The 20,409-nt window shown below is 39.7% G+C and overlaps 1 protein-coding gene across 1 annotated transcript in view; it reads left to right on the top strand.

Annotated features, from left to right (window-relative positions):
* Rnf145 (ring finger protein 145) overlaps positions 1-8,756 on the top strand; it is a gene marked incomplete at its 5' end in the record, with an annotated part of 38,149 nt that extends 29,393 nt beyond the window's left edge. Inside the window, 4 exon segments of the mRNA XM_013508847.1 lie at positions 1,982-2,164; positions 3,879-4,026; positions 4,555-4,911; positions 7,159-8,756. Of these exon segments, the coding sequence (XP_013364301.1) occupies positions 1,982-2,164; positions 3,879-4,026; positions 4,555-4,911; positions 7,159-7,521 (1,051 nt within the window). The 3' untranslated portion in view covers positions 7,522-8,756.
* Between the last annotated feature and the right edge of the window lie 11,653 nt (positions 8,757-20,409).

The following is a 20,409-nucleotide window of genomic DNA, read 5'->3' as shown; positions in this document are numbered from 1 at the left end:
TGCCAGGCAGGCGCTTTGCCGCTGAGCTAAATCCCCAGCCCCCACATCTCATTCTTTTGATGAAAGAATTCCATAATATGGATGCATCTCGTTTTTGTTGCTTTGCTGTTAGAAAATAATGCTGCTGGGGGCTGGGGATTTAGCTCAGCGGCACAGTGCCTGCCTGGCAAGCGTGAGGTTGTGAGTTTGATTCCTGGTTCTGGAAAAAAACAACAACAAAAAAAGAAAATAATGCTGCTGTGAGATCCTCGTTGTGTCTCTTTTTTAAAACCTTCAGTTGGGAAATTTCAAACCAATAAAACTGAGATCACGGTAAAATTAATCCCCTCATCATCCAATTCTAGTTTCATGTCGTGCCCCTGTCTGCTCCATTCACCCTGTCTCCATCCTGACAGTGCCCTGGCTGCAGTTATTTGGAGATAATCCCAGATATGAAACCATTTTATTTTAAAGATTTCGAACTAAATCTTTTGGAAAAACATAAATACAACAGAATGATCATTCCTAATAAAAGAATTTCTTGATATCAAATAACTACTCAAATTTCCTTATGTAATTTTGGCCTTTTAAATTACTTTTTTAACTTGGTTTTTTTATTAGTACATATTTGTCATACATATTGATCATATTCATCATAGGGAATTTGTACCTGTGCATAATGTATCTTGATTCCTGTTCCCCTCCCCTCCTTTTAGCCCTTCTTCTATCCACTTAAAAAGCTTTTTTCCTTCCATTCTTTTTTTCCTTTTCTCTCCCCCACTTTGTTCATCTCATGTCAACATGTGCTTCCTACTTTTCAGTATCTAGCCTTTGGTTGTGCTCCTTATTTATCCTTTTGGTTTCTGACACAAGAGACTGTGACATTTAAACTTGTGTGTCTCATTTATTTCACTTAAAGTTATGGTTTTGAGATGCATTCATTTTCCTACAAATGACTCACATTTATCCTCCTTTTTGGCAGAGTAGTACTCCATTATATATAAATACGACATTTTCTTTGCACGTTCATCTTTTCATGAGCATATAGGCTGTTTCTAAGATTTAACTATTATAAATAGGGCTCCTATAACCATATATATATCTATTCTTCTATATATCTATATATATGCACACACATATACATATATACATATGTACACATGTATACGTGTGTATATATATATCACTGTGGTGTGGTGATTTTAGCTCTTTTGGGAAGATGCCTAGAAGGGGAACAGCTGGATCAAGTGGAACCTCTAGTTTTAGTTTTTTGAGGAATCTCCATACTGATTTCCATAGTGGTTGTACCACTTTACATTCCTACCAGCAAAGGAAAAGGATTCCTTTTTCTCCCACAGCCTCACCAGCCTTTGTTATTGGTTGATTTCTTGATGATAGCCCTTCTAAATGACCATTGATGTTGAGCATTTTTTCATATATTTATTTGATGTTTGTACTTAATCTGAGAAGTGTCTGTTCATTTCAGATGCCCATTTTTGGATTGGGTCTTTAAATTTGGGGAGGATCTGTTTTTCTTTTTGAATTCTTTATGCTATTGGTTCTTATGGCTTTTTTTTTTTTTTTTTAAAAAGAGATGTTTAACTCTCCAAGATTATGAAGACATTCACCTGTATTTTATCTTTTACAATTAGGATATAGTTCATGATAAAAGGATAGTATAATCCAATGGATATGTAAGCATAGCAGAAGTACCTGGCTCTTTAACATAGTCTTGCTAGAAAAATATTTATCTTTCGAAGTTGTGTTCTCCTTCATTGTGTGATGAAATATTAGCAAGTAGTTTTACACATGTGGAGATGTATATGACTGTATAATATCACATTGTTATAAGACATGAAATTACATATTGATCAAGTTTTTAGTCTGAATTAGAATTGATTCAAAAGTATATAACTACTGTCTAAGACTAGATTATTTTTTCTTGCAATTAAAGGAGATGTGGGTTTTCGCTTTACTTCTGAGACTCTCTATCTATTTTTAGGGGCATGACAGAAGGAGTAACACTGTTAATACTGGCAGTGCAGACCGGCCTCATAGAACTGCAGGTTGTGCACCGGGCCTTCCTGCTCAGCATCATCCTTTTCATCGTTGTGGCCTCTATCCTGCAGTCTATGCTGGAGATTGCAGACCCCATTGTTTTGGCGCTGGGAGCATCTAGAGACAAGTAAGAAGCTTTGTGTTGTTCTTCATTTAATTTATGTAATATTCTTCCCATGCTTTTGTTATTTAAAGATTTAATGAATGTTTTAAGATGGAAAATAAGTGGCAGTTGGTGTTACTTTAGGTTAACTCAACAAGTTTGTCATATTTCTGTTGTGAAATGTTTGAGTTATTTGACTTTTCTAATCTGTTTCTTCCTCAGTACTTTTATAGTTAAAAGTCACACCAGTGACTATGTTACATGTAGGCAAGTCTTTCTTCAGAAAAAATTAGTATTTTATATATGTCCAGTTTCAAAATTAAAGGCATAGAATATATTTAGTCCAATAGACATAGCAAGTAATAGGTTATTTTATTTTGTGTAGTGCTAAAGGAGAAGCAGTGAGAAATATACAAGTGAACAAGAGAAAAATAAAGGCTGCTGTACAGTTATAAAGATGGCTGTGTATAAAATGACAGCCTCATTTGATGGTCTTCAGGGAGCTGAAACTTACTGAGGTATATAGGACTTCCTGACACCTTCTGAGACCAAATGAAATTAGTAACGGGATTCATAGTTCAATATATGAATATTCAATATATGAATATATATTCATGTATATCTTGTATTATAGAAATTTTCTTAAGGAATGAAAAACAAAATTAGTTCTTTAAAGGTACTATTTTGGACTATTGTCTTTTATGCAAGGAAATTATGTAAAGAATTGCCTAAAATTAAGCATATTTTTTTTTTCCAGTATTCTATCCACATTTTGACAATAGAAATACATTGATGATAGAAATACATCTGAACTATTGCTTGGAGCAGGCAGTCTCTTGGGAGGTAGAACTGTGAGAGCAAATTTCCAAACATTCCAGAGTAACATGTTAATTACAGTTTATCAGATTTATCTTTGTGTCTCTGTAATCCATATTGCTTTACGTTCTGTAAGATTTTCTCAAATGGTAGGGTGGCTGAAAGAATCACTTAAATAAACTCAGCTCTTGGATATGTTTCAGGTAATCTTAATTATCACAGTTAATTATAGTTATTTGGGGTTTGTTTCTGAGGTTTAATATTTCTCTGTAGAAGTGTTTTAGATATCAAATTCAAGGGTGAACTCAGGTAAATAGCCATTTAATAGTTCCGAAAAATGGTTTGCCTTGACCTAAGTACAGTTAGTATTTTGTTGTTTCTGGAAATATGTTATTAATTATACTTGTCAATTTAGCATACGTTAATGAAACCTATAGGATATTATAGGAAGTTTGAAAAAGTGAAAGAAAAAATTACGTAATTTCACTACCATAAGCAGCAGCAGATCCAGCTCTGGCTCTTTGCAGGATGCTGAATGGGCCTCACTCTGGCTTCCTTTTCCATAATCAGATGTAGAGGGAATACATAGAAAAGGGAGCAAACCAGGAAGTCTCTGTGAAGGTCTGAGGTTGAAGTGCTGTTAATCCTCATGGAGGCTGCCCTTGGGCTTGTAAGAGCAAATAAACACCAACTGTTTAGGTTCTGTTTTCCCTACCATTGCCTATGGTAAGAAAATACTACTAGCAGCTACATGGAAGTACTTCTTAAAACAAGTAAAATCAATTAGAAAAATGTCATTTTCTACAAGGGACTCAAGAACTTAAAAGCATAGACTGTTCTCTAACCACTAAAGAAATCGAAGTCATTGGTAAACAGTCTGACCCAGTGGTGGGCATTCTGAAAGAATGTTTTTCTTTTCCAGGAGTTTATGGAAACACTTCCGAGCTGTAAGCCTTTGTTTGTTTTTACTGGTATTCCCTGCGTATATGGCCTACATGATTTGCCAGTTTTTCCATATGGACTTCTGGCTGCTTATCATCATTTCCAGTAGCATCCTCACTTCTCTCCAGGTATGCCCAGGATTACATAACTTTATGTAATAACTGATTTTTAAAAGTTTGCCTCCTAGTAAAGAAATTGTAGTTTTTTAAAGATTAAACACCTACTTGAAAGTACCCATAGTTAGTTGCATGATATGTAGCAGGCTTACTATAACTTAAAGGTGGTCTTTGTTGCCTGGTCAGTAAGAAGTCAAAGACCCCACAGTACTACCGCTGAAAACGTATTCATTGTTCTTCGTAGAAGTAAAGTTTCTTTGAGAGTTGAGGAATAGGAAAGACAGCAGCATGAGGAGAATTAAGGTAGATTTGGTGCTGTTTGAATGAAGCAGAGAAAACTGACTAAGGTCTTTCACATTTTAATTATACCAGTGTCTTTTTCTTTCAGTTACATTTATTCATCTTTTCCTGGTTGCTCCTCCTTACATTTTAAGTATGGTATCTTAGAAGGACCAGGGGTGTGTTACTGATTAAAGCTTGTGGAAAAAGTTTCTTAGTTCTCATATTCTATTTTAACACATATATATGTTTTTTTTTCAGGTTCTGGGAACACTCTTTATTTACGTCTTATTTATGGTTGAGGAATTCAGAAAAGAGCCAGTAGAAAACATGGATGACGTTATCTACTATGTGAATGGCACTTACCGCTTGCTGGAGTTCCTCGTGGCCCTCTGCGTGGTGGCCTATGGTGTCTCAGAGACCATCTTTGGGGAATGGACTGTAATGGGCTCAATGATCATCTTCATCCACTCCTACTACAATGTGTGGCTTCGGGCCCAGCTGGGATGGAAGAGCTTTCTTCTCCGCAGGGATGCTGTGAATAAGATTAAATCATTACCCATTGCTACAAAAGAGCAACTGGAGAAACACAATGATATCTGTGCCATCTGTTATCAGGTAACTTCTTCAGTAATAATCCATTTGGGTGGGTCACATGGTATATCCCTTGGGATTGCAACCACATTAACCAAATTCAACTTAAGTTTCCAGCAGAATTAATTCCTGGGTAAAAGTAAAAATGGGTCTTGGAAATTATTAAAGACCCGATAAAATATTTCCATTTTAGTTCTAAGTTTAATTTTTACCTCAGTCCATTGAGTTCTAATTATTGTTGTTTTCAACATTATTGCTCACCCATAAATAAAGGAAAAACAGGTCAGGTGTATTTTGTATTTACTCCTGAATACCCACATACACTTACACAGATGTGTACTATCAAATATATACTACCGATCACAAGTCAGCAGCTTCTGAAAAGTGGTGTGCCAAGATTCTGACTCTTTCTTGTATTGCTGGCGCTGGGAGGAAGAGTGCAGCCCCAGGTGGAGAGAGAATGTGCCTGCCTGTGGGTTGCTAGGGGTCACAGTTGCAAGGATTTGTGTTTTGGGGTGGGGAGAGGTGTTGAGGCCACCTTTGGTGGATCTTTGGTGCTGGCCTGCCTGCCATCTTGGGCTCATGCACCATATGGAGCTGATGATTGCCTTCTATTACAATATACACATAATATTTAAATCATCTTGGAAATAAAACCAGAGTTTAGCAGTCGTCTATGCAAGAGGGTGACTAAGCAACAGCTTTTACTACTGAACTGCACTGTTTGGGGTGGACAAAAACTATGGCAACAGCAGAAACCATATTCCATTTAAAATCACTCTCACGGAGTGAGCTGGTGGAGGGAAACTGTTGTCAGTGAATATACAGGGAGTATCTTTCTCCAGGACTACTTTTACAGTTTAGGTGGGGTGTATGTATTTGTATGTGGTTAAAGCTATCAAGAAAAAGAATTCTTTCTCATAGTCAAATACAACTTTTTTTTTTTTTTTACTGTGGTTAAAACATATTTTTGAATACTAGTAAAACAGTGTTTGCCAGCTTATTTTTGCATTTAAGGGGAGTGAAGAATAAGGTAGCTCTTTCCCCCCACTCCCACTTCCTAGTTTAGGTGCCCTTCTTGTAGTTCTGTTTATTATTACAGTGTTCTCTGGCTCTTTTGGGCTATACAGCCTCATTGTGTACTCAGAACGAAGCACATCAAAGACAGACACAGGGCATGTCAGCTTTAGCAGCCAGCATCTGACTATACTACTGTGGGATTCAGGAGTCCTCTGTTTGTATTTCTTGTCACATCACTTTTTTGAGGTGCTAGAACTCCCTGCTGAAAGTACCTGGAAGATGAGAGTAGAATTGCTTCGCTTCCTAGCGGGCTGCTTTCCTGTGGATGGCTTTCTGCTTCTAAATTGACTCCCAGTTACCAGTTCTTGGCAAGGAATTTCTGGGAATTCACACCTCATTGTTTTGGGACTTTAAGCAGAATTAATGGTGGATTCATCAAATGTGTATCCTTAAAATTTCAACCTCAAGGCCTCAGACTTCCTTCCCCATATATATCTTATACAAGAAATATTAATACAAATGTGCCACTTTTTATTCTGGTGGCTATCACACCTGTGCACATGGAAGTCACCTGAGTGGCTTATTAAAAGTACAGATTTATGAATCATCTGCTCAGAACCCCTGACTTCATAGGTCTGGAGTTGCCCAAGAATATGTGTTGATAACAACTAATTTTGATGCATGTTGAGAAACAGTGTTTGCATGTTTGCAAACACTGGTTTGTACAGATCAAATGTTTAGAACTGGGTTATACACATTGGCTCTAATAAAATTGCCACTTCCTTGCCAATACCCTGGTGTTATGTGGCTGATTTTTGTCTCCTTGCAAATAATCTCATCATGGGATAATAAGTTCAACTGTGTTGAAGTGTACCTGTGGAAAAAGTCCTGCCTTCTTAGATTTTCTAAGGTTGTAATTATACTCTTGCATACAATGGCTCAAGTAATTGTACTGCTACAGTCGTGTAAACCTTATATTTCACATGTAGCCAAACCCAGTTAAGGAGGTAGTTTCTTCCTTATTTTTAGTTTGTACTTACTTTTTAAAAAAATAACTTAGCCATTGATTCTTTTGTTATTCATATAAGGAGTCTCTGGTAGCGATAGCATTATTACTGAAGTAAGCTGAATTTGTGTTACAAATAGTCTATTTGTGTTATAACAAAATGTTGGAGCCAGAACTTTTGGGGGTAGCAACACAAATTTTATATGGTAGACATTTATGAGGTACGTTTTTGGCCCCTCTTTTAGGATATGAAATCAGCTGTGATCACGCCGTGCAGTCATTTCTTCCACGCAGGCTGTCTTAAGAAATGGCTGTATGTGCAAGAGACCTGCCCTCTGTGCCATTGCCACCTCAAAAACTCCTCTCAGCTTACAGGATTAGGGACGGACCCAGCTCCACAGCCTCATGCGGGAGCTGAGCAAAACATGCTTCCGGAAGGTCCTGAACCCCCAGACCGTGAGCATCCTCCAGGGACTGGGATGCAGGAAGGTTCTGAGGACAGTACTGAGCACATCACCAGAAGACCAGGTACCCAGGAAGGAGCTGTTGGCCCCAGAGAGCACCCTCAGAGTACGAAAGAGGAAGCACGTCCTGTTGAATCCGCATAGAGGAGAAGCGGGAATGACACTGGTATTCTGGAGAAGCTTGCTCAAGGTGGAATTTGTGCTCAGATTCGAGGTGTTGGGTGTATTGGATGAATAGGTAGGAAACTGACGTTCCAGTGGTCTATTCCAGGAAGCACTCACAGTGGAAGCCGCCTGCTTTCATCCCTTGACGTGGTGGGAGAAATGATGCAATGTATGCTAATCAAAATTATATGCTCTATGCCGATGTTTTCTAGAGATTTGCCAAGAAAATTCAACCTCATCAACTTCAGGAATGGCCCCTGATTTGTGAGGGATAAGTAAGGTCAGATTAAAATGTTTGAAAGGGGCTGAGGAAAAGAGAACAAAGAACATGAGGACAGCATGGGAAGGAGTGGGCAGAAGTGGAACCAGCGTTTCCCTTTCTATGGGACGGGATCATTCTTGTTATAAAGTATGAGTAGCGACCAGCCTTTTCCCCATCCCCTTTTCCATCACCTAATTGGAACTCAGTCAGTTGATTATTGACAGCACTGCAGTGAAACCAGAGATGTAGAGGTACTGATTGTATTCAAAGATGGAAGCACGTTTATATTTCAGATGTGCTGTAGGGAAAGGGTGGGTGGGTGCTGGGCCTTGCGGGTGCATTCATGTTAACTGAGACTCTTGAACTTTATGACGGAGTCTTCATTATTTTGATGTATATGGAACTTTTGTTAATATGTTGTATACTTTGCTGGCTGTGTGAAGTAATCTAAAACTCTCATGAGCACTTTGGAATTCACTTTAATGAAGGAGGCCAAAGTGGGAGGGGCTTTAGGGCACTGATACAGGCCCTGAGTGTACTTTTCAATCTTGTGTGATGTTTAATTCTTGCAACTGAATCAAAACAGTGTTAAATTATGGCAATATTTGCACTTTGGGAATGAGTACATAACTGTATGATCACACTCTGCAAATGCCACTTTTAAAGCTGTTAATAGATTTTGCACCTTTTCTTTGACAAGGATGTGTCATATTTAAATTTTTACATTCATCATGGCTACAGGTAGAACTGGGGAGGGGGGAATGTACTTTTTTATGGGAATTTTGATATGAAAAGAAACTAGTCATTTATTTATACAATAGGCTTGGCTCAAAAAGTGTTTTTCAGACTTGGTATTCCTAATGTGGGATGTGACTTTTATTTTTAGTAGCAGATTTGGATGTAGACTGACAGACATAACTGAATGTCTTAATAAATTTAAATTTGAAGATAACTATGTTTTGTCCCTGTGATTTATAATTATTGTGAAGTGTTTTGAAATTCTCTTCTCAGGAGGTCCTGTTTTATCTAGCTGGACCAGATAGATTGATCTCCATCACAGATGCTGCCTGCAGATGGAAGAACTCTTGGAAGAGGACTAATTGGTTGAAATCTCCCAGACAGGTGGTAGCAAACTCAGCTCTGTACCAGAAGCATCTGGGAAGCCTTTGTAAAAAAAAAAAAATTAATGCGTTTGTTGTCCCCATGTCAGACCTCCTAAATCCCCCTTCGATGAGGCTGCCTGAGAACATTTCATACCTTCCCAAGTGACTGTCCAGCTAGTCTGGCACTAGCATAATACAGAGTTTAGAAAAGCCGCCACTAGATTGGAGTGAATCTCTTCCCAGGTGTAGCTTGGCCCTTCTCACCATCCTTTATCTGATCCGTGGTAGATAGAAAGCAAAATAGATGGCGCCCTCTAGTGGTAGTGAAGCTGCTGTCCCTTTAGACAGCAGTGCTGATCTAGGGTTTAAAAGGGATTTGTAATATTTATGAAAAAGAAACATGTTCAGATATGAAGCATTATGGTGCCCTGTTTAAAGGAACAAAAGATAACATTGAAATTATTCATGGTATGTTGAACTTGGTTGCCTTCAGCACTAAGTACCCGTATGAGATTGCAGAGCCTTTTTGACCAAAGGGCTGCCTCTAATGTAAGGAAAAATACTCAGGTATTTTAGTACAAGTAGAGACCTCCTCAGCACCAGTTTCACATAATAACAGTTTCTCCTCCACATAGCCAGTGGACTCCAGTTGTGTTACCCGGTTCAGATGAGCCTCTCCACAGCCCATTGGACACATAAGTAGCTGTGCACTTTTTGCTTCACTCAGGAGAGTTAGTTGTGACAGAAACCCTCACAAGTACAGCGGCTTTAAAATAGTAGATTTTTTTTCCTCAGGCACACATGTTTTGTAAGTGTGCAGCTGGCGGGGATCCCCGTGTGGGCAGACACCCTTGAACGTTCCTGATAGTCATGTCAAAGGGAAAGGACTCTGCAAAGCTGTTAATTACATAATTCTTTCCAGGCATGGACATTACTTCTGATCAGTAGCTCTTGGCAGAACCACTGCTGTGGCCACAAAAAGTACAGAAGTTGTCTTCTGCAGTTTGGAAAGATGGACTCTGTCACTGGTGAGCGTTTGTTTGGAGCAGTGTTTTTTTTCCAATTTTTACACGTTAAAAATTGGGAGCATACCTGTGAATGATTCAAACCATACTAGTTGGGAACCTCTGACTTAATTTTTTTTCTTGTTCTACTCTACTGAGATGGTAGAGTTATACAATGCCTTCTGTCGTTCAAATATCTGGTTTTTCATTTCTGTAATGATTTCTGATTCACTGCAGTCTTTTTGATCTAGGAAGAAGATACAAAGTTTGACCACCAAAAAAGGAAAAGAAAACTAGGTTGTATTTCCCTGTGATTATGTTCAAGCAAATTGAGAAAATAGTCAAATACCATTTTTCCTAATCATGTCGTGTTTTCTAGGTTTTCAGATACTGCGTACTTTTTATTCTTGGTCTGTATTGTTAAAAATTTAATAAAGTTTTATCACTGTGAACATTGACATCGAAGCTAATACTGAACAATATAAACCCTTCTTAACATAGTTCTACCTTGTGTTGTTTTTTTCACTCTGTAAAATTTGTTCTGGTAATCTAAACGATGCTGTCTGTACATTATGTCTGTAGAAGTCTGATTTCAAACACTGGATTGAGTGTGGGGCTTCCTGACGCCCCTCATGAGCATCTGGATGTCTCTTCTTAAACATGAAATGTTTCATGAGTCCTTCCCATCAGAATTACTCTGCATGCAAAAGTTGGGTGAATTTAAAAGAAAATTTTGTAGTTTCCAAGTTTAAAAGGGATGACCTTTTTCTATAACTGATAATGGAGCAAGAATCATGTAGCTCCTTAAGTAGCAGTAAATGGTGTTAGTTATGGGGAAGAAACATTAAAAGATAAACTTTATGTTTTAGTTGCTTCCACACTAGATTTTATAAAAGTGGAGCTCCAACTTTAGCATCATGGTGAGTGGAAGGTGGAGGAACATAGGAGGTTTTGATTATTTAAAACTGTGTTACATGCTTAAACTTCTCCTTTTAAACATTGCTTATTGTTTGGGAAGAAAAATATAAAGAACAGGAATCACTGGAAATTTCATTTGGAAGTTAACCCATCCAAGTGGCTTTTGTATTTTTGATAGCAGAACTCCCACTGGCAAGCACACCCTCACCTCACTGTCACTCTCCTGTCTTTCCAAAAAAAGTCTCTGCTTGTCATTGGCTTCTGAAATACGCATACCAATTTTGTCATTCATCAGTTAAGGTGCACTATTTCTCCTGCTTTTGGAGCTAGATATGATCTGGCTTTCAAAAATAGGCTTACATTTTGTAGGGTAATAAAGTAGTTGTTGCTGAGCATGGTGGTGCATGCCTGTAATCTCAGCACTCAGCAGGCTGAGGCAGGAGGATGAACAAGAACTTAAGGCCAGCTGAGGCCATAGAGTGAGTTCAAGACCAGCCTGAACTACATACTGAAACCCGTCTCAAAAAAGAAAGAAAAAAGTAAGGTCATAAACACTAGATGCAATTTGGAGAACCAACAACACTTTGTATCCCTCAGTAGGGGAAGTCTTTCTTTCTTTCCTGCAGTGGATTCTGCATTTGGTTGAAAGAAAAAAGTAAGGTCATAAACACTAGATGCAATTTGGAGAACCAACAATACTTTGTATCCCTCAGTGGGGGAAGTCTTTCTTTCTTTCCTGCAGTGGATTCTGCATTTGGTTGCACTGTGTGGACAAGTTCCAGAATAAAGGCAAGATTTCCTAGTGAAGACAGTAGATCCTGCTCATACGCAAACATCCAGAGACCTGTTCAGTGTCCTTGTTCTTCCTTACATGGATATCCTTTATTTGCCTTTATTGCGAATGCTGCCCGTTTGGCCTTTTTTTCCCTTCTACTATTAGTACATATAAGCAACACTTCACTTTTCCACTGTTTATATATGTTCTAATGGAAAAAACAGTGGCTTCTGACTAGCTGGAAGTAATACTGTCCATGAATGTAGAAGAAATTCTAAGCCATCTCTAGAAGAAGTGTACCATTGCTCTCCATATGAGCGCTTGCCAAGCTGAGGTCCTGCTCGTGGCCTCACCTTGCTAATCTCTGTGGATCTTCCTGTGTTGGTCTGCGTGGATGTGGGCCACACTGGAAGGACAAGAAGGTCATGCACCACAGGCAGGAGCCCTGAGCTGTAGTTTTCACTTCCTCTGCCTGCGTGGCCAGCCTTTGTTTTTCTGAGCTTCAGCTTCATCTACAAAAAGGGAAGTCTGTGGTGTTATGCTGCTGTAAGTTTTGCGCATGTGTGTTTAATATTTACCAGTGACTGAGTAATAGTCTTCCTATCTTTTTTATGTGCTGTGCCAAATACTACCTTAGCTAAGGTTTGGTTCACTACTGTATTCCCACTGCCTGCCACAGGGCAGGAGCTCTAGAAATACCTAGAGTGAGCAAATGAACTTAACCATTCAGCTCCTCGGGTGAACGCTATAGTTTAAAACTGGCAGAGAATTCTGTCTAGAGGTGAAGAGCACAACGTCACATGCTAGCTGATGACATTGTTTCTGTGAATGGGTTTTGAAGGTTTAATTGAAATCATGCCGAACTCAGTATTTCTAACACAGAGCTGACAGAATTTGAAGCCTTCAGGTGAAATCTGGGCTGTTGAATTTTGCTGTTTAGCCTCGATGGTGCATTTTAAAATGTTGTTAAAAACATGTGAATTAGCTGCCAGCCATTTAAAAGCTGCAAGATTGTATATTGTATGAATTCCTTGGGAAAAATGGGAAGAGCTGGCTGCATGGGTTATTCCTGCTAGCCACAGCTGGTAAAAGCTGAGGTGGCTGTTTTTGGTTCACCCTCTTCCAAGCCCCACTGCTACCTGTTCTGAAAGGCTTGCTGGCCGTGAGCTAGATGCTGCGCGTGAGCACTGAGCAAGTTTGGCTTCGCAGTCAGCCAGCTCCTGTGTGGGCAGGGACAGTGCGCGTGTTCTGTATTGCGGAAAGTGAAAAAATATTTAAAAACCAGAAGCAGTGTGGAGAAACCTGATGTTCATTTATGAAAATGTAGAATTAACATTTCTGTTTAATTACAGTAGTTCAGCGACGAAGTGTTCCATCTGAATATACAGTAATGGCATCAGTACTGTGTCTTTGAAGGAATGGTTCCACAACTGGCCCTCAAATGCTAAACTCTGTAGAAGATCAAATCCCTTATAAAAAATAACCAATGCTTATCCTCCTGAACACTTGAAATCATTTCTAGACTGCTCACAATACCCCGATATAATGTAAGTCCTAATTACACCGTATTTAGAAAATAATAATCACAGTTTTTCTTTCTGAATATTTCTAATTATCATTTGAATCCACAGATGTCAGACACAGAGGTCTGACGGTGTTTTCAGTTTGGATCTAGGATTGGATTTTGCACTCAGCGATTTCACCAGCTTATTGCAGGGTCCTACGCCGGTGTTTCTTGGGCTTTGGTGGGTGTTGGAAGTACGTTGGGAAGCACATGGAAGGTACAGGTGCCCCAGTACGACCCCACAGCTCTGACTTGCTAGGTCTGGGATAGAGTCTGACATCTGTTATCTTTCTACAAAATTTCAGATTCTTCTGATTCCATGGAGATGGGGGAACCATTGCCTTAACGCAAATATACCTGTTTTAGTGAGCTTCTGATTTTCTTAATGCACTACCAGGTGTTAAACTTAGCTAAGAGGTGGTTTACTACCGTGTTCCCATTACGTGGCGCAGGCCAGGAGCTCTGTAAATACTGTCGTTGGAGCCAGTGCTTTATGGAACTTGGTTCTTAGAGAAGAAACGCGGATGAGGATGTTTGCCTCTGAGGACCTTTTGTGGTTAAGGAGTTCAGCAAATGTTACAGCAGGCTGTGCAGCGAAGCAGCAAAGCCCAGCCGACATAGGACACAGGTGCACAAGTGAGATCTGGCCATGTCTAACCAACCGTTTTGGTTGACTGCCCACCCAGAAAGACCTAAAGCTATTTATATTTGAAGGTGAAACACTAGTTTTTTCCCCTCCAACCATATAGAACTAAAGAATCATAAAATTTTGGAAGTGAACGAGCCTTCAGAGATCTAGACCAGTAGTCCTGTTTTACAGGGAAGGCTGTCATCAACCTGTGCAAGGTATTTGCACACAGCTGATGGCAAAGCAGTGCCCAGACCTCCAAAATTCCAGGCCAGTGCTCTGTTACACCTGTAACCTCAGGAGAGAGGCAGGTACTCACATTTATCATGTTGCATTCAAGAGATCTGTCATTAAATGTAAAGCTGTTCTAAGCGGGCTTTGGTGAAAAGATGCAATGACTAGAATTTCTGGGATAATACTCAGTTGTCAATTTGCCATCCAATGTTTTGGTGCATCATGTAAAAAGGGAAAACAGGAGTTGAAGAAAATTTGGGGTGTAGAGTAAATGTTAATATGTGGCAAATCATAGCTCATCAAGGTACTGAAGTTGGGAGCTGATGGCTACAAATGTCCTTGCATCATTTATGTGAAAATTCCTCCTGTGTATTAGTTGGACCCATGGACGTGGGTATGCCATGAACTCACAGTTTGCAGGAACAGATAGGATGCATTTGAGACTGGAGAGTCCAGTCTAGCTTTAGAGAATTCAGAAATCTAATTGCTTTCTTCTTAAAATAAGTATTAAATAAGCCTAAGAAGCATGTTTAGGGTAGATAGATACAAACATTATAAGTTCCCACTTCCTTTTCAGTTTCCTAATTAATCCTTTTTCCGAAGCTGCTAGTCCCCTCTCAGTTACCCTAAACACCCCCTTCTTTTAAGAAAACAGGTGCAAATATAAGGGGGATTTTATGTTTATTGTTGTTATCATGAGCTATGTTGTGTAGCTCAAGTACAAGTGAACTTGCACGATGGGACCTTTGTGTCTGAGTGCCGGTGCTGGGGAGGGATTAATATCTGAAAGATCATGTGAAGAAGCATTCTGATGGCGGTGATGTACTGAGCTGACTTGTATCCTAACATTTAAAACTTTCAATGTGTATTTTATGAGCCTATAGCCTGCGGCCATGCTGTTGCCATTTATCTTTTGTTCTAACTTCAGGTTTTTGTACTTTCTCACACAATTAAGAAAAAAAATAACTGGAACAAATGATGTCAAAGCAAAGCATCTTCCACCAGTGTGCACTTGGTACTTTGGGGGAAGACTGTAACAACTTTTAAAAGCCCTTTCCATAAAAAAGAATGGAAAATGGTCTTAGAAAAGGAACTTGACTTGTAATGTAGTGTCACCAATACAAATAAAGTGAGCATTTTGCTTCATCACATGTATATGCATATAATTCCATTCTATCTGAAGATATAGATGGAACTCAGTAAATCTAGGTTCAGTGTGATACATTCAGGAACCAATATGAAAGTACAGTTAATAACATCACTGTAGCACCTGGACTTCAAGGGCCCCCACCAACTGCCCTCCAGCATGGGGTGAGGGTATCAGTTTGTGCTGAGTTGTTTTTACCACATTGTCTGATTTTTTTCTAGTGAGCACTGCCATGTATTTAGAGAGCTGAATAAGAGTGTGGTTTCCTATGCTGCTCTGTCTTGAGGCTCAGGCTTTGTAACATTTTGTTCTGGTCAGCTTAGCTAGTGGTCCATGTTTTCTAAGCATCTGGCTTACACATCTGGAAGAATGACTATCTCCGTTCTCCTGAAGAACTCTTGCTCCACCTGCAGGGGGCAGCCCTTCCCAGTCAGGCTCTGGTCAGTGTTGCTTTCCAGATGGGGAAACCGAGGCATGGAGGAATGCAATGATTTGCTCAGCGTGCACAGTGGCCAGTATTTGAACCTAGGCAGTCTAGCTTCAGATCTCCTTAACCATTACATCCTTGTACCTGCTTATAGATACAATTTTTTTTCAGAATTTTTCATTCTTAGAATTGGTGGAGGTAATAGGGAAGGCATGTTAGTAACTACTCCTGGGGGCTTCTCTGTGGAGGGTACTTTGCAGATTTCTGCCTGAAAGATGATTCAGACCTTACTCTTATGATTTCATTGGGCTGGGGTAAGACCTGGGCATGGGGATTTTGAAAAGCTCCTTAAGTGATTCCAGCGTGCCTTCAAGTCTGAGAACAGTAGCTTCCAGTAGATCAGCTCTCTGATCTTCTGTTCTCGACAGCACTCTGCAGATGGGTTTCCCTGGGGAACAGCCCCATTTCCCTCCACACTGAACCCTCGCATTCTCCGCACCTGTCTGCACCTGATCTCCTGAGTCAGCATCAAGTCAGTCTTAGGCTCACAATGGCACGTGACACCTCTGAGCCACCAGCAAACTTGTTTTGCTTAGACAGTGTTTCTTTAAAACTTGAAATAACACCTAAACCTGAGGAGATCTCACATGAAAAAGCTGAGTTCCTGGTTTTTGGGGGAAAAAAAAGTAAGTTTAGATGTATTTTTGTACCTAACCTCCAACAGGAGGAGTTCAGGGTCTTCTTCCCCTTAAATGGGTGTGCATGTGCTTCCTACTTCCTGGTTCCTCAGGTGCCCTGAGTGCGGGTGCCTCATGGTTTGTGTCTTCTGTGAATCCCAGTAGGGCACACATGCAAGAATTATTCTTCCTCGACAGTGTTGTTGCTTATCTTTTGCTGAATATTGACTATACAGGTACAGCATAGATTACTACCATAGTTTGGTTTGGAATAGTTTCTGTGAAGGAAACGTGCACACACACGCGCACACACACTCTCCCAGTTTATGATCTCTACTTTCATATTCAGTCTTCTCAATCACTTCCAGCTCTTACTTCTTTGTATCTTCCTGATGGGTTGATTAGGTTGTAGTGGTGTTTTCCAAAATATCACCAAACCAAGGAGAAACTCCAAAGCATGTGGTAGACCAAGTTCTTCAATTCAGATGCCTACAGGGATCAGGTAACATAAGGAGAAAAGAGAGCAGGGCGGGAGACAGGGAGACCTGAAGAACTCTTGCTCCACCTGCAGCGGGCAGCCCTTCCCAATCAGGCTTTGGTCAATGCTGCTCAGTAGAACATTTCATGATAATGGAAAGGTTCTGTCCAATATGGTAGCCGTTAGCCGCATGTGGCTGTGGAATACGTGGAAAGTGGAAAGTGAGATCGAAGAACAACATTGTAACGTTTAGCTCATTTTTATTAAATTTGAGTAGCTGTAGGTGGCTACTGTATTGGGGTGGGTCTAGCCTATTATTGCTGGGCAGAAATGAATGTGGTCTTGGTGTGGTTGGTTGTCCTGATTTTCCCAGAGTATTCAGGAATCTGTATATTTTAGTGAAATCTCTTTCATTATTTGTAATGTTGGCTCCATTTAACAAACACGTAAAAGCCAAACAAAACACATTTATGGGATGACTTGTGGTCGGTCTGCCACCATCCACTGGTGCCCTCTGCCACAGGTTAATGAAAAGCCAAAGGCAAAGAGAAAAACACACTGCACATCTCCTGGTGGAAAACAGAGGGTGCACTTGATGAGTTATCACCTTGTAGGAACCTTCCTTGTACCAATGAAAGATTACCAGTGAAAGATATACCAAGGAGAGGATAGGGTAGGATGTGTAAAAGCTCTGCAAGGTTCTCATAACAGCTTATATACATCCTATCCTATTCTACCCTGTAAAAGCATACAGCAAATGATGTGTAAGATGAGGCACTAGGATGAAGAAAGGTGTTTGCTTAAGCAGGAATGGTAAAGGAAAAGACTAGAGGTAAGACAGAATATAACTAGTTGGGATCCTGAAGTTTTATATGCTTGCTCATGCAATATACTTGCTGCTAGTCATATGGCTACTGAAATTCAAATTCAGATAAAATTTCAAACATTAAAAATTAAGTTCCTGAGTCACATTAGCTAGCACTCACTAGCCACGCATGGCTGGTAATGACCATATTGGATTTAACAGACTTGGAACGTGTCTACTGTTGCAGAAGAATCAGGCTTAGAGGGTGAGAGGTGAAGAGAAATGGAGGGATGGAACATCCTGAGAGAGGGGTCTAGGGAGTTGCTCAGGGACAGCCATGTGGTCCCAGTAGGCTGGGCCACTGCGTTAGGAAGTCTGTGCTGAAGATTCTCCTCTTTGGAAGCTCAGACTACTGGTCTACAGAAAATGCATTAGAAATGTAAGACTCACCAGTGGGTTGGAAGCTAGAGGCCAGTTAAGAGGCTGCAGTAGTCCTGGAGAGGACAAGGGCGCTCCAGAGATAAGGCATTATGCATTACCCATAAGCTCCAGATGTAGAGTACCATGGCCTCAGAGTGCCAAGTGCAGAACAGTCCCTCAAAACCACCCTCATTCTGCAGGTGAGCAAACTGAGTTTCACAATGGTTAAGTAAATTCACACAGCCAGGAACTCCCAGGACTGTGGTCTATCTGACTATTTAATTCCACAGCCTAAGGGTTTTGTCCTCTTACGTAATGCTCACTTCCTGAGCATAGAGAGACGAGAGCTCTTAGCCTCATGGAGTGGGGTGGTGCTCAGCAGCATAGCTTACTGGAGGACGAGGACTCTTCCTCAGAGGTCTGAGCCACATCATGTGGTCTGAGGAGCACTCACTCCAAACCACTCCTAATGTCTGGATAACCAGTCTCTTGTACAGGACAACCTTCAGTGTGTAAGCTCTTACACATGTGTGTGTGCCTTGGAGGAATTCTTCATATATCTGGAGAATTTAAACCAAGAATTTATAGTAGATTTCATTGACTAGTAAAATAATTCCCTGATGGGAAGAGCAGCACTTTATCTCAAACTGCATGCAGCAGTGAAAGGAAATTGAACAGAAGAGATTGTGAAATTCTCCAGCCTCTAGGTACAAGTGTGTTTTGTTCTGTTTGTTTTTAAACATATAAGACATTTGAAAATTCCTTTAAATCTTCTTTTCCCTTCCTTTTGCTTGTTTTACTTTTGGTGGTCTTGGAGACTGCATCCCCAGCCCTTATTCTTCACGGATTTTTTGGGACTCAGAATTGTGACCCTTCTGCCCCAGCCTCCCTTGATGCTGGGATGCTAATTTATATTTTTATATGATTTTAAACTTCTAGAAAAGTTGCTAAACTCTATGTACCCTTCACCCAGATCCGCCCATTGTTAACATTCTGCTATATTTGCTTTTCAGCGCATGCACACACACACATACACACACACACACACACACACACACACACAGTTTTTGACCACTTGAGAATAAACTGCAGACATAAGGTCTCTTTCCCTCTTCCTCTCTAAATATTTCAGAATTTCCTAAGACAGAAGATTTTTATGTTTTAATTTTTTTTGCCACAGTCTAATGTCTCACCTAAGATACTGTACAGAATTGAATCCAGGATTATGTATTACTCAGAGTTGTCTTATCTCTTTGGTATCCTTAATCTACAAGTCCTCATGCTTTTTTTCTTACTTTTGTGAACGTTCATATTTTTGAAGAGAAATAGTCAAGATATGGCCATTAATCTTCCTGAACATACTCTCCCTTCAAACACTTATCCCAAAGTTCTTGACAGTGTTACTTTTATTGTAGTAAGTTGTTTTAAATTTAAACTTTCACCATTTTAGACCAGGCATGGTGGTGCACACCTATAATCCCAGCACTCAGGAGGCTGAGGCAGGAGAATTGTCCTGAGTTTAAGACCAGCCTGGGCTACATAGTGAGTTGAAGGCCAACCTGAACTGCACAGTGAGACCTGTCTCAGAAAACAAAAACAAAACAAAATGAACTTTCATCATTTTAGATCACCCTTCATAAAATAACAATAGATTATAATGTAGGAGAGGTTGAAATATAAACAATAGATTACAGTGTAGGAGAGGTGAATATATACTCTATATCTAATATATATATCTATAATTTATACCTGCATACACTTAAGAATGCTAGATTCATAGATTATACATTATGTAAGAAGTTATGTCTATACTAATAAATACAAACATAAGAGTAAGGAAGATTCCTCTTTCACTAAAATGCATTAAAATAAAAATGTAGAAAAGAATGACACAATTAGAAAATTATTTTGCAACCATTATACTAATAACTGATTTAGGGAAGAATTAGCAATAGATGCTAAAACTAGTGGATAAAAACTTGGAAAGGAAAAAGAAATTTATATAGTTTCAAAATATTACCCCAAAAGTCTTTAATTTATTAAACAGGGGCAAACTAACTTTATAAAGGATAAGTGGGTGTGACCATCGTAACCAATGACAAACCATCATCATGTGCCTCTTGATGTGAAGCACTAAGGACAACATTTGATGTACGTAGTTTGTCTGTTAAAAATATGTCTAAATCACCAGCGAACAAATCCACACCTAAGGGATAGTCTACAAAATATTTCCACGGTCGTGACAAGCCTGATTAGAATTACATAAAGAGTTGCATTACCAAATCTTGCCACAAGAGGTCACCATGGTCCTGCAAGTCACCAAGTTCCATAAATTCTTTTCAGGGGCGTCTTCCTTATTTAGACTTGCAGATTGGACATATTTCGCCAAGGCCAATATAGATAAACTTCGAAGAGGCTAAATATT

This window comes from Chinchilla lanigera, unplaced genomic scaffold, assembly GCF_000276665.1.
Source record: "Chinchilla lanigera isolate Chin_1 unplaced genomic scaffold, ChiLan1.0 scaffold00007, whole genome shotgun sequence".
Classification (NCBI taxonomy): domain Eukaryota; kingdom Metazoa; phylum Chordata; class Mammalia; order Rodentia; family Chinchillidae; genus Chinchilla; species Chinchilla lanigera.
Note: the sequence above shows the minus strand (reverse complement) of the source record. Positions and strands in the feature narration are given on the sequence as shown.